This window comes from Micromesistius poutassou, assembly GCF_964030765.1.
Source record: "Micromesistius poutassou genome assembly, chromosome: 22".
Classification (NCBI taxonomy): domain Eukaryota; kingdom Metazoa; phylum Chordata; class Actinopteri; order Gadiformes; family Gadidae; genus Micromesistius; species Micromesistius poutassou.
The window spans coordinates 6,607,921-6,624,380 of NC_140292.1; the positions used below are offsets into that span (position 1 = coordinate 6,607,921).

A 16,460-nucleotide genomic window follows, 5' to 3' on the forward strand; every position below is an offset into this window, starting at 1 on the left:
AACCACTATAAAGTATTATGTAGCCTACATGATCATGGTATCAACCACTATAAAGTATGTAGCCTACATGATCATGGTATCAACCACTATGAAGTATGCACATGATAATGGTATCAACCACTATAAAGTATGTAGCCTACATGATCATGATATCAACCACTATAAAGTATGCACATGATAATGGTATCAACCACTATAAAGTATGTAGCCTACATGATCATGATATCAACCACTATAAAGTATGCACATGATAATGGTATCAACCACTATAAAGTATATAGCCTACATGATCATGGTATCAACCACTATGAAGTATGCACATGATAATGGTCGTTCTTTGTCTCCTTTTCCCAAAGCTGATCCAGAACATGACCTCCAGCTGGTTCGCCAGCGGCCTGCGGGATCGCATCACAGACAACACCACGCATCACATGAACTACTACGAGCCTGAGTTCTACCTGCCCGACGACGCCGGCACCTCCCACCTCTCCGTCGTGGCGGAGGACGGCAGCGCAGTGGCGGCCACCAGCACCATCAACACCTAGTAAGGAGTTAGCATGTGTAGCTTCTACTGTAGCAACAACCCCCAAGCAAACCTTCCCAACCGTATTATTGGGATGTATTATTGTGTGTTGTTATGTGTTTAGATGTATTATTGTGTGTTTCTATGTGTTAAGTTGTCTTATTGTGTGTTATTGTGTGTTTATTTGTATTGTTGTGTGTTATTATGTATGTCTATGTATTTATTTGTTGTTGTTATGTGTTATATCTATTATTTTGTGTTGTTATGTGTTTATAAGTTATACTATGTGGTATTTTGAATATAAATGTAATATTGTGTCTTATTGTATGTTTATATGTCATTTTGTGCGTTCTAGTTTTGGCTCCAAAGTCATGTCCCCCTCCACTGGAATCCTCCTCAACAACGAGATGGATGACTTCAGCTCCCCAAACATCACCAACGCCTTCGGCCTCCCGCCCTCACCTAGAAACTTCATCCGACCTGGTACACACAGACACACACACAGTACACCCCTGACCTAGCAATTTCTTTAAGCCAGTCACACACACACATACACACACACACACACACACACACACACACACACACACACACACACACACACATACACACTCTCACACGCACACACACACACACACACACACACACACACACACACACACACACACACACACACACACACACACACACACACACACACGCACACATTATACAGTTCTTTATAAAAGTGATATACATATCAGCATAACATGATGATGATATACAAAAAATACCACCTAGCCCCAAGTTGTTGGTGTGTTTATTTAATATACAGTGTGGGTATAGCTATATAGGCAATATCACATGAGAAGGAGGGCTTTTAGGATGCATATCAGCATAACACTGATTATCTTTGGCACTTAGCCTGCGGCCTTGTACCTATGACTGAATCCCAGCCGTGCTGATATTCAGTGTAACAACGCGACCTCGGGGTGTGATATTGCTTTTATACAACCCTTCTACGGGCACCATTTATGAGTTGACAGTGATAGGCAACAACAAACTGTTTTGTTTATTTAATCATTTATCCGGCTCCGCCAACACAAATACTACTTCGGGCACTGGACTGGGAATGGACTGTTGCCAAGCAACACATAAACATGTCCCTGCGCACCAGCTAGCTACGGCATGTAGGTCTACGAGTTACCACTGGCCGGCTGCTTTGTGTCATGTACATTCATCTGTGTGTGTCCTTTAAAGCACAGCCAGTGAAATAAGAGTCTGTTGACAGTCGCCTCGATGGCATGTGTGATTCCGATGAGATAACAGTATGATTGTCAATGTAATTAACGGTTATCAGAAACACCTGAATAGCATAAAAGTCCCAGTGCTGTTATACTCTTTATCATCATTTATGGATATCATTGATGGATGCCTCTTGCACAATTCAAATTACTTGGTCGGAACTAACTGTGTAAAGTCATATAGTGATTCATTAGTCGTGTGCTGTTAATTTAATAAACAGTCTGGTTATATAGTTAAATTAGTGAGTGAGTGGTATTATTTAATTTAAAATCTGGTAAAATAGTCATATAATGATTCAGAATTTAATATAAAGCATAGTTATATAATAATTCATGGGTGGTTTGTTTGTTAATGTATTATAAAGTCTGGTTATATAGTTCAATTAATGAGTGGTATCATTTAATATACAGTCTGTTTATATGATTCCTGAGTGGTATTATTTAATATACAGTCTGGTTCTCGCCTTATAGTTATATAATGATTCCTTCAGAGTATATGTGTGTGTTGGATGACACCACAGTTTCTTCTGTTTGTTATTCTGCTTGAGTAAGCAAACCAGCGCAGAATGAACAGCTGCTATTTCAGACGCTGGTGCCCGGCGCTCTGTTGTTGATGATGACACGTGTTATTGCCCTTATCATCAATCCCAGATCAAAATTATACATTTCATAATCAACCATAATCAATTCATTTTCCTGCATCAACTCATCAAAAATGAATTCACTAATTGAAATGAATTATTCTCAAGGTTAATTGAGGATATTCCATAATATCGAATTGAATAATAACAGTCATGATAACAATATTGAACCATTGAGTGAATCCTTAATCCTTGTTACCAGGAAAGAGACCCATGTCGTCCATGGTTCCTACTATCATCCTCGATAAGGACAACAAGGTTAAGATGGTGGTGGGGGCCTCCGGAGGCACCAAGATTACCACCAGCATCGCACAGGTGCGTCCCTAGCCGCCGCTCAGATAACATCCTCATCCATCACACAGGTGTGTCATTACAATCACATCTTTATCTTGTGTTTGGGCGTTACAGGGGGCTACAGGGGAATCCATAAGGGACACACGGCGATATCCTTAATACTTGGTGTATCCTGATATATAGTGAGCAAAGGTACCATGTCCACTGCAGAGATACTGAAAGGTTATGTCATGTTCTTGTATGTTTCTGTAGGTTATCCTGAAAGCGCTGTACTTTAACTTTGATTTGAGGACAGCAGTAGCGGAGGCCAGACTGCATAATCAGCTGAGCCCCAACACCACCACGGCGGAATCTGGCTTTGACACGGTGAGAGGAACACAGTTCAATAATGTAATGGACGCCTTAGTGAACATGAACACCATAGTTAACCTGAGTTAACGTGCACACCCATAGTTAATGATTGTTAGACAATTAGTTAACTGTTAATTAACTGTTAGTTAATGCATTTTACAGCATGATTTTTTGTTGATTAATGGTTAATTAATGTACCCTTACTGTAAGTGTCACTTGTAAGCTCAACAACATTGTAGAATAGATAAAATTATAGCTATATGATAAATAAGAGTGGGAGAAACAGAGCATACATTATAGCTATATGATAAATAAGAGCAGGAAATAGACAGCTAACATTATAGCTATATGCTAAATAAGAGCGGGAAACAGAGAGCTAGCATCGCAGCTATATGATAAATAACACTGGGGAGTGTGTTAGAATGAGGGATGGAGACGTTCAACTCTGAATTGTTTTCGGTTTTGAAACGCTGTGCTTCATTTGGCTCAAATGCGTAGTAGACATTTTAGTCCTATTCTGACTAAAACATCAAAGGTAAATCAATCATCATCAAAATACCGGTAGCAAACAAAGACTAATGATTTACGATGACACTGAAATGAAGTTTCATCTCATTATTAATGTGCATATCTCCCTATTGCCCGCGACAGAAAGTGCTGGAGGGCCTGGCCCTGAAGAACCACGAGACGAAGGTCCTCAAGTCAATGGGGGCGGTGGTCCAGGCGGTGGTTCGCCATGGCAACCGCCTCCACGCTCAGTCAGACCCCAGGAAAGGGGGCTACGCCGCCGGGTACTAGTCTAGTCAGAGGCCTACCCCCCAGCATCATGAAGAGAATGACTCACTGGGAACACAAGCAGGAAGACGGATGTGACCGGGTGTGGATTTCATCAGTCCCCAAGCAGCAGCTCAGTCCTCGGGGACGCCTGACGACAACTTGACATTCCGTGTAACGTTCCGGGTTCCTGATCGCCTCCGACAGCTAGCTGCTTTTTTTACATACGGATTATGACTTTGTTGTAGGGTCGCTGTACTTCAATGCAGTTCCTTTTTAAAAAGATTTTTATGGACATTCACACGTCATTACGTTTTTTAATTATTTAAGACTGCGTAGTTTGACTAAAGTGGTTTAGATCAAACACAACTAATATTGAATGTGATTTAAAGATTGTCCCTTTTGCTATGATCAAAATGTCCCTGCCATACTCATGGTAACTAATATGACACTACGTATTTCACTTTCTTATCAAGCATTATGGTGGTGATTATGGTGTCAATAAAGAACGCCATCCAATTACATCAGTATTTTATAAATATAACTATTATATCATAATATAGTACAATAAAACATCCATATCCTGCAGTCGCCATTGTGCCATGGTTATGGATATTCTAAATTCTGCATTTGTAGTGAAAACGTCCTCTGAACACATCAAACAACATGTGTACTTCCAGCAGGTTTATCTAGCACACGGACACCTAGCTGTTGCTAGGTGTCTTTTAATGGGCGATGGAATCCGGGAACAGATATTCCTGTATACTTCCCTTTGCTACCTGGAATAACAATCCATGACCCTCGAACTATGTACAATGCAGGTGTTGCTAGGTAACCTAGGTATAGACAAACAAGCCCATAACCTGCCGACACACTGTAAAATGTATAAAGTGTAAGAGTTATTTAAATGTTAATATGTTTCTGTAAACTAACAATAAAGAGAAGTTTAAATTTTAAATTGAGCTTTTTATGTTGCTGTACCAGTGGTGAGGTTTCCAAACCTTTTTTCATTATACTGATATATATATATACATTTCTTGGATAATTGTATGGTATGATGTTATTCTGTCCATTAATTGTGCTCTGAAACTTCCCCTCCTTCGTAGCTGATTAATTTCCCAGTATATATCACATCGGCTTTGCATCCCAGTATGTATACATAATTCCCAGTAGTACGCCTCAGTATTAGGTTATCAGGTTAAGAAGATCATTCATTTAATCTGCAGAGGAATTAAGATTATACTCAGTATTGTTCATTGTTTCATTTCAGCCCAGTGGACTCATGTGTTCTGGGAGGCAGCGCCAGCTATACAGAGGAAGGAATTTGCATTTTCATAATTTCATAATTTACTTCAAGTGGCTCGGAGGTACACTTGAGATGATCCCTAATTCATAAATCTGTTTAAAATCCATCACATTACTGTTTTCTTTTATGCCATTAAACTAACAAATGCTAAAATGGAAACATGATCCTAACTTCAAAATCATCCTATTGTATTTTAGAATTAAAAATTTGCAGTTTTTGGTTGGCATACCAACAATGTGGTCGTAACTATATAGTTCCTACTACATTGTTGCTGTGTTGTCTCTATATACTTTACCAATAACAAAATATTCTACATCTATAATGTTTACAAACTACAAACAAATACGCAAATGGCAGCTGCATGACAATATTATCAAAAAGAAAAGTAACGACAATAGCAAATATTTTGTTAATAAAAAAAACAATGTTTAATTGTTATCGGATTACAAAAATCTATTTATTTTAACAAAAATGAATCAACATTTCTTAAAAAAAATGGAACTGACAGTAGAAAATTACAGACAGTAGAAAATTACTTAAAGGGGTAGTTCAGGATTTTGGACATCGGGTCTCATTTCCAAGTGAGCCAGTGTGTTTATCATTGGAGACTGTTTTCAACACTTTTCATTCAGTCCTTCTAGTTGCAGAAATCGCTGGTGCTAGGCTAGCGCAAGTCGAGGGGAACTGCTAGCCTGCCAATAAAAACAGTTTTACCCACTCCCGAGGTAAACCAATTATAATGCCTGACTATCGATGTAAATGTCTGTGTTGATAGAATAGTGTTAGAAATGAATTTGGACTGGATGAAAAGTGTTGAAAACGGTCTCCAATGATAAATAACACACTGGCTCACTTGAAAATGAGACCCGATGTCCAAAATCCTGAACTACCCCTTTAAGACGAGGGTAGAATCTTTGTGATGGTTCATCTAAAACCATCTTTTAAACACAACCTGGTGGTCCATCTTCTTAAACCATCTTTTAAACACAACCTGGTGGTCCATCATCTCAAACCATCTTTAAAACACAACCTGCTGGTCCATCTTCTTAAACCATCTTTAAAACACAACCTGCTGGTCCATCTTCTTAAACCATCTTTAAAACACAACCTGGTGGTCCATCTTCTTAAACCATCTCTTAAACCTGGTGGTTTGGAGGGGCTTCCAAGCAGCTGCTTCCAGCCCTTCAGCCCTGGGAGGCAGCAGACACAAGTTTCAGTCTTCATTCATCGACCTCTCTTTCTGTTTGTAATGTCTGCGGCAACAGAGGCTTCCTCAGTAGCCTGATGGCTGGCCCATCTTCCGTCGGTCGGAGACGGCGGTGATGCAGCCGCGTTTCTCTGCCACAGCGTTCACCACGTTGAAGAAGTACTTCCAGGGTTCCACACGGTGGCCCAGAGTCTTCAGGCCTGCAATGACCGTCTGGTCATTGGCCACACACACGCACGCACGCAAGCACGCACACACAAGCACGCACACACGCACACGCACACACACACACACACACACACACACACACACACACACACACACACACACACACACACACACAATACAGAGACAGGGAATTAATGAGCAGGTAGGGGTTAGACAGTACAGAGACAGGTCATTAAAGAGCAAGTAGGGGTAAGCCATTACAAAGACAGGCCATTAATGAACAGGTAGGGGTTAGGCAGTGCAAAGACGGGTAAGCAGCAGGTAGGAGTAAGAGGGTTAGGGGTTGGAATAATATTGATGATAATTATAACAACAAAAATTATATTATTAGTATTATAAAAATGTTAACCAACCTCATTAAAGCCAGGCTCAAACTTCAGCGTGTTCTTTGAGTCCACAAACACCACGGGGGCTGCGATGGCATCCTGCAGGCTCATGCCCAGCCACAGGTGGTTCATCACGGACTGGATGATGGGGAAGTCATGGGAGAGCAAGTCTGGTGACTGTGTGGATGCGGATGTGGCCTATGCATGTAAACTAAGCGGCTTGAGGATGTTTTACCAAGGCTACCGCAGTAGTGATCATGGTGCCTCCTGAGCCTCCGATGATGAGAGTCTCCCCAGAGGAGGACTCTAGGATGGCTGGAGCCATGGAGGAAGGGGGCTGCTCACCTGGAGCCACCACACACCGAGAGGACACAGTATGTCAAAGGAGTATTGTTTTATATATTGGTTCATAGTTCATGTGAAACTAAGCAGTATGACAGTTGATGTCAAGGAAAACCTAATGATGGGATGGGAAGAAAATCATCTACAGATGTGACACATTAGGCGCATAAGATCGGCAATATTGTGTTTGACTACCAGCCCTGGGAAACGTTCTGGGTTAAACCCTGAATATCTGAAATCACTGTGTGGTCAACCGCTTTGGACCAAAGTGTGGTCAACCGCTTTGGACCAAAGTGTCTGTTAGAAGGCTTTAAAGAGGGCAGTATAATTGTTTTTTGGGTGTTTGATACTCAGCTGAAAGGTAATGGGTTTCAAACCCAATTTCGGCAATTTACATGTATTTACATCCTTGGGTAGTACCTTGACCAGCCCCTGATACACTCGTGTGTATAGTTTCATTGATGTAGCACACACTGTTTATTTCAATTTCTTCCCATGTTGTGTATGGTAATATTAAAAATAATATTATTTCAATTAGTTTGATCTTTTTTTAATTCATATATCTCCTGTACTTTCTTCTGTGACAAACTCATTTCCTGTCTGCGATTAATGAAGTTTATCTTTGCTTGATACATCAAACTCCTTCCTGCTCATTTATAATATAACCGGTGTCTGCTACATTGTAAATAATGTTGCTTCACCTGCTCTCACTGAGTCCACTCGTCCACAGAAGTCAGCTAGCTCATTGTTCAGCATGATTCCAGTTCTGGGGGAGAGAATGGCCGAGCCGAATCTATGGAATTAGGGAACAGAACAAAAAAGTTCTGTTATATAAAACAAAAGATAAATATAAAGATCTAGATAAAAAAAATATATAGTCATATATATATATATATATATATATAAATATGTATATACACAGTGTGTATTACACACACACACATCTATATATAGATATGTATATAACAAATACAACGAGAAGTAATCACAGCACACGAACCGCCGACCCCAGCAACCGCCCTTTTCAAGCGATTTGTGGGGGCGCGTCATTACTCCGAGACGCATCTATGACCCCCGACAAGGGGTTGGTCTTTGTTGTTTAGCACTTATTTTACTTAATTTTTTTTATTCATTCTTTTTCACTTTATTTTTATTTTTTTATTTTACTCCCAAAAACACACCATGCACACACACATGCACACGCGCACATGCGCACACACACACACACACACACACACACACACACACACTCATAAACGCACACACACGACACAGACACACAGACAAAAAGACTCAGACACCCGCAGACACTGGTTATGTAGTAAGTAGATGCCGTTTATGTGTGATTTTGTTATGTGTCATGTGGTGCATTACATACTTCAGAGTAATTACTGTAATGGACACTGTGACGTCATTGGATGAGATATCCTCACCATACTTTATACACATGTTAAGAGAGGTGTCCTCTATGTGCCGGGCATGTTTCCAGTTCCTGCCACCAACAGAAGCTGACTTTAGAGAATTCAATTTAGACTAGAGCATTAGCGCTTAGCTTAGCAGTTAAGCTAAGCAGAACAGAATTGTTCACAGTTCTAACGGGGGTGGCCTCTATGTCCCAAAGTAGTTTACAGCTCGTGACCACCTCTCAAGTCTAATTGTCATTGATTGAATATCAAACAATTTGGATTTTCTTACAAGTTGGCCATTTGGAATTTCTTAAAAATCCGTAAGGCATGTCCATGGAGCATGTGTGTGACATTTTGGGTCATTTCGATTTTTGGATGATTTTAAGAAAAGCTTTTCCGAAAAAGGTAAAAAAAGGTTCAATTTTCTAGCTCACATATGAACCTGAAAATATGTGAGCAAACTCACATTTGGTTGATGGTGCTGGTGACGGAGACTGCGCTGCCGTCCTCCGCCAGAACAGACACGTGCGTGGTCCCGAAGCGCTCGACCAGAGGTTGGGCGTTGTAGTACTCATCGTTATGAGTGCGGTCCTCAGAAATCAGGTCCCTTATCGCGTCGGCGAAGGCCCCGTCCAGTAAATAAGATGCGTTCTTTGAAGAGCGGGGAACACCATGTGAGACCTCTATCGTGATTTGAACATTACAGGATACAGAAGTGTTTGTTATGAAATTTGACGTCATGTTTCATCCTTACTTTGACACATTTAAAGGCAGGGTCACGGATGACATGCTTTTGCCCGTTAGCAAATTTAGCCGCCTCTACATAGCGATGATAAGTCAGGATTCTCTGGTCTCCCTTCATGGAGTTTGAGGTGAGGTTATAGCCTGTGGAAGACGTGTGACAAAAAACACATTTTCACTGCTTAACTTAATTCAATTTCTAGTTAACTGTTGTAGTAATGATGCACAGCACGAGATGGTAATTGATTGGTCTATCAAGGATGCACACAACAGACCTTTCATGACATTCAGAATGAAGGCGAGCACAGCGCCCCCCGCAGGCGGGGGAGGGATGTGCATCCGGGTGTCTCCGAGCGATATGGGCCATGCGTCCGCGACCTGTACCTGGAAAGATCTCAAATCCTCCATTGACAGCGTCCCACCTTGTAGAAATGTGTGAAGACATAAAATGTTTGTCACATTCTACAAGTTACAAGTTGTCTACAAGTTGTGCATGCCTTGGAATCTCTTTGACGTTTTTATTTTCAAAATGGATAAATCGTAATTCCACATGAATGTCGGGAGATTTCTCATTCAGGACGGGTTTCCATTTCAGTGTATCTATAGATTCATGAGTCACAGTTGATTGCATTTCATCATGCATACATTGCCCCCACGAGACCCCAATTAAGCCGGTCAGTCAATTAAGGTATTTAAGATCCAATGGGCTTCCTGGCTTCCGGACCCTGAACCCTGACCCTTTACCCCTCCTGCACTGACCTGCCTCCCTGACGTCCTGGACCAGATCCAGCCCTATCTGGCCATTGTAGAGGGCGTCGGCCCCTTGCTTCGCTATGGTTTCCATGGTGTCGGCCAGCTTTGGGAACCTTAGGGTATCCCCTTCTCCCAGAACGATCTTGTCCTGTTTGCAGAACAACTGGCTGCAAAAAGCACATGCATAAAAATGGGACACAATTAATGTTAGTATTTTAATATAAACAGACGTTTGAGTACAAAACCGAAGCACAGCCTTTGTCATACTGTCAGTGGCGTTTCTGGCCATTCAGGCACCCTGGGCAAGACCCCAGCCCCCTTTGCCTAGAAAAGCCCCTGCATACTGTGAGCTGACGGAGGTACAGTGACATTACTGCTGTCAACTGTGTCATTATGCTACAGATCCCCAGTGTCACTGTATCTATTTCATTATGCCAACTTGCTACACAAACCTTTTGCCTTTTCCTTGTGTATCTATTATGGGATGGAATCCCGTAGTTAGTGTTGTTGTGGGTCACAAAGGGCACTTTGGTGGCGATATAAGTTATTTAGAGGTTGACGTCAGGGTACACAGTGAGAATTAGAAAGAGGAAGCTCTGATGGCACACAAACCTCTGGGAACGTTCCTTAACATCAGTCAGCCATTGGTGATAACAGATACATTGTAAGGGCCGGATAGTGTATGGCTGGGTGTGAGACTCCTAGCTGAAAGGAACTGGGTTTGATCCCTAATGTACGAAGACTACCTGCCACTCTAACCCACTACCTGCTTCTTAAGACCTTAATGATCCAAAACAGGGACGGATAATGAGTCAGATGATCCAAGCAGCACCAGCAAACTCCGCACTCACGCACAAATCAGCAGCGATACAAAGGTTGCGCTAAAAGCACATTACATTTTTATTCACGTGTATCTTGAGGATTTACAACAAGTCCAAACAACACACATAGGCTACGTCAAAAAAGCATAGGCTACTTAATCTGGACTTTATAAACAAATAGCCGTGATATGAACACCTTCCAGCCTCTTATAGCCTGACGGTTTTTGACGCTTGAGATTTTGTCTCGGGCACTGGCCCCCTTGCAGCCCTTGCAGTAATCCAACCTTGAACCAAAATGACCTGAATTCACTGGAAATCACTCGGGATAAAGGTGTCTACTACAACATGACTCACTTATTCAGTAACGCAGTGATGTGACAAAACCGTGGTTGCGGGACCAATCAAAATGCGGCTGTACCCACCAGAGGGAGGAGTTTCGGACGAGATCTCCAATCAGAGGGATGCTCAGGAGTTTGGCGAGGTAGGCTGGGACGGGCGTTCCGCCACGGGCCAGTTTGATGGTGGGCTCAAAGAGCCGCGCCCAGGGGAGGCGTCCGTAGAGCTGGTGTACATGCTGGTAGCCCCGGAGCTCGCCAGGAACGCCGATCCACTGGCTGCCTGAAATATAGATTTAATATATAACATATATAGTGTGTATATATATATCAGTGGCGGCTGGTGGTTTTTAAAGTGAGGGAGGAAGGACTGTGCGCTTGGTTGCCATTGGCCTGCTTGCACTGTTAGTGGCGTATGATGGCATAAGAATGTGAGACTCAAGTTGTTTCAGGGTGTTTTGGTAAACTACAAAATAGCAGGGAGGGATAATTATGTGAATAAAATTGATACAAAGCCACTAGTGGCAGCATTGTACTTTGAAAGCTGGTGGGCAGCATGTCTTGGACTAGGGCAGAAGGAAAGGATGCAAAGCCAATTAGTCAAATCAGGCCTACTCTTGATTTGTAAAACTAAATAAAAAAATCTGGGCCTATCATTGGGCCTATTGCCCTCAATGACTGAAGCTATTGGTTGTAATTTGGCTGTTTATTTTCAGCTACAATTGTTTTAGGAAAAATTTGGACACAAGACCAAAAGTGATTCCATTTAAAATGCATCATGCTCTGAATTATTCACTAACATCCTTTCCACAATATCAAACCGAACGGTCAGAGTAACAAACAATTAAAAGAACAACAAGAACATAATTTCACAACTATTTACATGGGCTGTAAGCCTAACATAGTAGTAGTTCCCGAGAAATGAATGTGAGTCAATGGAGGCTGAGGGAGGAACGTCCTCCCCGAAGTAATATCCAATAGGCGATAGGGGGTGCTAATGTTCCTTTACCCAGGAAACGAACATTACACGTACAAAGGCATTCAAGTAGTCCTATTTAAGGTCATTAATCCATTACAGTAGTCTGGGCGATCTACATATTTTATTCTCAACAATGTTAAGGAGGATCTTCCTCCCTCTCCTCACTGGAGAAGCCACCACTGAATATATATATATATATATATATATATATATATATATATATATATATATATATATATATAGGAACAAATGTATATATTATGCATAGGAACACACTGGAGTACTAACCCTGGCATTGTTGAGGTTCATATATATATATCCATAATAAGTATATAGAAAAGTAACTGGAATTGTTGATATATATATACATATGTAGTAGTAACCCGGCAGTGTTTAGGAATATATATAGATACATACATACACATGTGTACACATATGTACAAATATATACATACACTTATATATATCTCACTGAAATCCTGAGTACACACTCGAGTACTAGGATTTAAGAATTTACAAACAAAATCTTGCCCACAAACTAGTCCATCAATTATAATAATAAATAAATAAGTTATTATCCATTTTTTTGGTGTGTTTGAATACATGCAGAATTTAATTGAAATATCAATATCCATTTTAATATCTAATTAATTAATATCTAATACTGCTGTATTCTTAATTTACAAATAAGCCAAAATATATGTTTTATGTTTTAATAGGATTACATTATGAATGCAATGAGCCTACCTGAAATGAATGCAAACTTGGTGGGACAATCATCGAGAAGGTTTGCCTTGAAGGACTTTGGAACAGTTTCCCTGGAGCTGTAGACTTTCACCTTGCCTGTAGAGGTAAGGCGGCATATTAAAGAAGAAATCTCTCTCTCTCTCTCTCTCTCTCTCTCTCTCTCTCTCTCTCTCTCTCTCTCTCTCTCTCTCTCTCTCTCTCTCTCTCTCTCTCTCTCTCTCTCTCTCTCTCTCTTCAGTGTTTCTTGTGGTTTCATACTAATAAACGGCCCATGTGGTTCAACACAGACAACACCACCCCTCCGCTAACACAGCACCATCTCTCTCCTCACCCGTCATCCCACCCGTCTACTGACCGCTTTTATCCCTTATTGTGAAGATCGCGCCGCCTCCCAGCCCCATGCTCTGAGAGTTGATGACTGACGTGCACAGAAGAGCTGCAATGGCGCCATCTACCGCCGAGCCGCCCTGGTGCAGCATATCCCTAAAACACCACATAACTGTTAGCGTTTGAAGGGAAAAAAACGCCGGTAAGATAGTCAGTATGCACACACACACACACACGCACGCACGCACGCACGCACGCACGCACGCACACACACACACACACACACACACACACACACACACACACACACACACACACACACACACACACACACACACACACACACACACACACACACACACATGAATTTGCAGTTGACAAGACGCTCGGGTGCAAGTTTAAACTACACATTGTCTCCGACAGACCAGCACATCAGAAGCCATACCTCGTTATATTAGGCTATTAAAAAAACATCAAACATTCACTATCCAGCCAGACGTTTCCACCTCCACTTCCCTTCATTGTTGAAGGGAAGAAAATGCAACCGAAACTCTCACATGTTGAAGGAAACTTTCTCCAAACCAAAATATAAAGACCCCCCCTGAGGGACCAAACTTTCGATTCTTAAAAAGGAAAAAAGGAACAAGTGAATAAAGAATGATGAACACTCTGCGTCCTTATTCCTGGAAGTGGTTCACAACATGTAGGCTTATTTCAATAATTCACTTAAACCTATAGCCTATACCAGCATATCATCCTACAATGTCATGATGGTTTATGTCTCGTGTGAATTTAATTGGTAGGCTTCATACCAGGTAAACACAAGGAAGCCTGAAGATACATTTTACTTTGAAGTGATCTTCTGTCGAGCGTCCATTCGTCATTATGAGTCTCTGATCAAATCTCTTAATCACATTAACCCTCTTGGAGGCTCACTCCATGATGTTTTACTACAACACTGAGCCGTAGGCAGAAACACACATGAGTGACGGACCACGGTTGCAAATAAGAGGTTACATTCAAATAACATTTTAGCTAGAATTTATTTAAATATAGGCTACGTAGGCCTAAGTAGTGTAAGCCGACCAAAATAATAATATATATATATAATATATATATAATATTTTGCAAACGAGCAATATGAATTAAGCCTGCCAGTCTTTTTTTTTTTTTTAATAATAATAATAATAATGTTTTAGATTGTAAAGTTAAGTTATGTTCAATTAAACTCCAGTCATCCAAGAGGTTGATTTAGTTGATATCTGTTTACCTGCCAATGTCGGAGCAAAGTTTCGAGTCTGCAGCGACAGCTGCGTGTTTAAAGGCACCCCCCGAGCATCCCTGCTCCGTAAAGTAGGCGATGGCAAGACAGATGAGGATAACTGCACAAAATAACCCCATGCAGCCGAGTAAACGCTCCTGCCATGTCTTCAATTTAGCCATTATTACTGTTGCAAAACGCCGTAGGTACTACTAAGCCTTGACTGAACAATCGCAGCCCATAGACCGCTTATAAACATCCTAATCCTCCTCTCTGTGATTACTCCACCCCTCAATGCTTGCGAAACATCAATTCTAGGCTATAATGAATCATAACAGTGGTGGTGAGTTTACGAGCAGCTTTGTCATTCAACAGGTATTTACATAATATGTGTAAATTAAAAACCCCCAACGTAATTACTGTTTGTAAAAAATAAATAAAATGTAAGCCTATTGTGTAGAAAAAACGCTGCACAAAATAATATGTAGATACCTTATAGACTCGCATTTGTTAGGGTAGTTATTATTAAACATATTGGGGGACCCCCCCTCCCCCAATATAATAAAATTGAATGTCCCCCATCCCCCCAATATCTGATCTTTTAAATTTAATTTATTAAAAAATATAGATAAAAATATTACAATAATCATAACTAAACTTAACAAGTTGCCATTATTAGTTCGAATAAAAAAAAAAAGTAGAAATTATTGGATAGCTAAAATGTAATTTGATTGTTACATAGACTGTATAACTGTCAATTGTGGTAGTATTTGTTAACTGTTGAAAACAACAGTTTTATGAATGGTCGCATGGTCTCTCACAATGTTAAGCTAAATTGCTCTTGTTCAAACTTAGCTAGCTAACAGCCATCCTGTGCATTGGAAAAGTAGGCCTATTGCTCCCTTTAAGAATAATTATCTGGACACTTATTAATGTAATACCGAAGAACATTGCAAACAATTAGTTTCAATTATATACAGAGCTGTATAACAACAGCTACAAATATAATTGGAAACGAAACACAGCTGTACATAAATCGGTTGAGAACTTCTCCGAGACATAAGCCCCCCCCCAACAAAAATGAACCCCCTCAACAGCCTTGTTTAACATAATAATAGTCCACTCATAAACCCGCAGCTCTAAAATAGAGTGTGATAGAAACCAAAAATAACCCTTGTAATGCACTGCAGTCTTAGTGTCATTGACACAGGAAAAGTAGGCTTACTTAAACTGACGGCTTGCAGATGTTGTGCGCTCTCCAATCAGCCTATGATTTATTGGCAAGAGGCTTTGTATCTTCAACAACAAGACACTGCACAGTGTGACAGGGTTATAATAGTTGTAGATTGTTTATTTTTCTTTCTTGGAGGGCGTTGACCTCCGAGGTCCCTCCCCGGCACTGACAGGGGGAAGAGCTACATACTAGTGCTCATTGACTACTTCGGGAAGTGGCCAGAGGTGTACGAAGTCCACCACCACTTCCACCTCTGAATTCAACTTGCAAGTCTTGAAAAAATATTAGATGACTTCAGTGCACCGCCAGAGCAATGGGCTGGTCCAATGGGTCAACCGCACCCTTGGCCACCCAGCTCGCCATTCTGGGATTTTGACTTCCATCTTCATCCATTTTCCCTGGACTGGCCTCAGTGGCGGATTTGGCAAATTGGGGGCCCAAGTCGAAGGTATGTATGGGGCCCACCTCATCCAATCTTTAAAAGAGAACGGAGAATAAAAATGTAGGCCTACCGACTGAATGGTGGATAGGCAGGTAAAGCTCTACGCAGAAGTAAAGGTTGGAGATGAGAAAAAAATCTT

General features: G+C 41.1%; 2 protein-coding genes across 2 annotated transcripts in view; one reads left to right on the forward strand and one right to left on the reverse strand.

The window, feature by feature from the left end:
• The window catches only part of ggt1b (gamma-glutamyltransferase 1b), a gene marked incomplete at both ends in the record, with an annotated part of 8,436 nt that extends 4,546 nt beyond the window's left edge, over positions 1 to 3,890 (forward strand). The window contains 5 exons of the mRNA XM_084486082.1: positions 314 to 544; positions 879 to 1,006; positions 2,650 to 2,762; positions 2,994 to 3,107; positions 3,744 to 3,890. Coding sequence (XP_084342208.1) covers positions 314 to 544; positions 879 to 1,006; positions 2,650 to 2,762; positions 2,994 to 3,107; positions 3,744 to 3,890 — 733 coding nt within the window. The remainder of the gene's footprint in view (positions 1 to 313; positions 545 to 878; positions 1,007 to 2,649; positions 2,763 to 2,993; positions 3,108 to 3,743) is intronic.
• Positions 3,891 to 5,803: 1,913 nt separating this feature from the next.
• Positions 5,804 to 14,827, reverse strand: ggt5b (gamma-glutamyltransferase 5b; the record flags this gene model as incomplete). Its single annotated transcript, XM_084486988.1, has 12 exons — positions 5,804 to 6,592; positions 6,961 to 7,071; positions 7,169 to 7,278; positions 7,977 to 8,068; positions 9,148 to 9,332; positions 9,436 to 9,566; positions 9,698 to 9,844; positions 10,182 to 10,342; positions 11,419 to 11,614; positions 13,058 to 13,153; positions 13,413 to 13,540; positions 14,655 to 14,827. The coding sequence occupies 12 exons, from the start codon at positions 14,825 to 14,827 to the stop codon at positions 6,446 to 6,448; spliced, it is 1,677 nt and encodes a 558-aa protein (XP_084343114.1). The 3' UTR covers positions 5,804 to 6,445.
• Between the last annotated feature and the right edge of the window lie 1,633 nt (positions 14,828 to 16,460).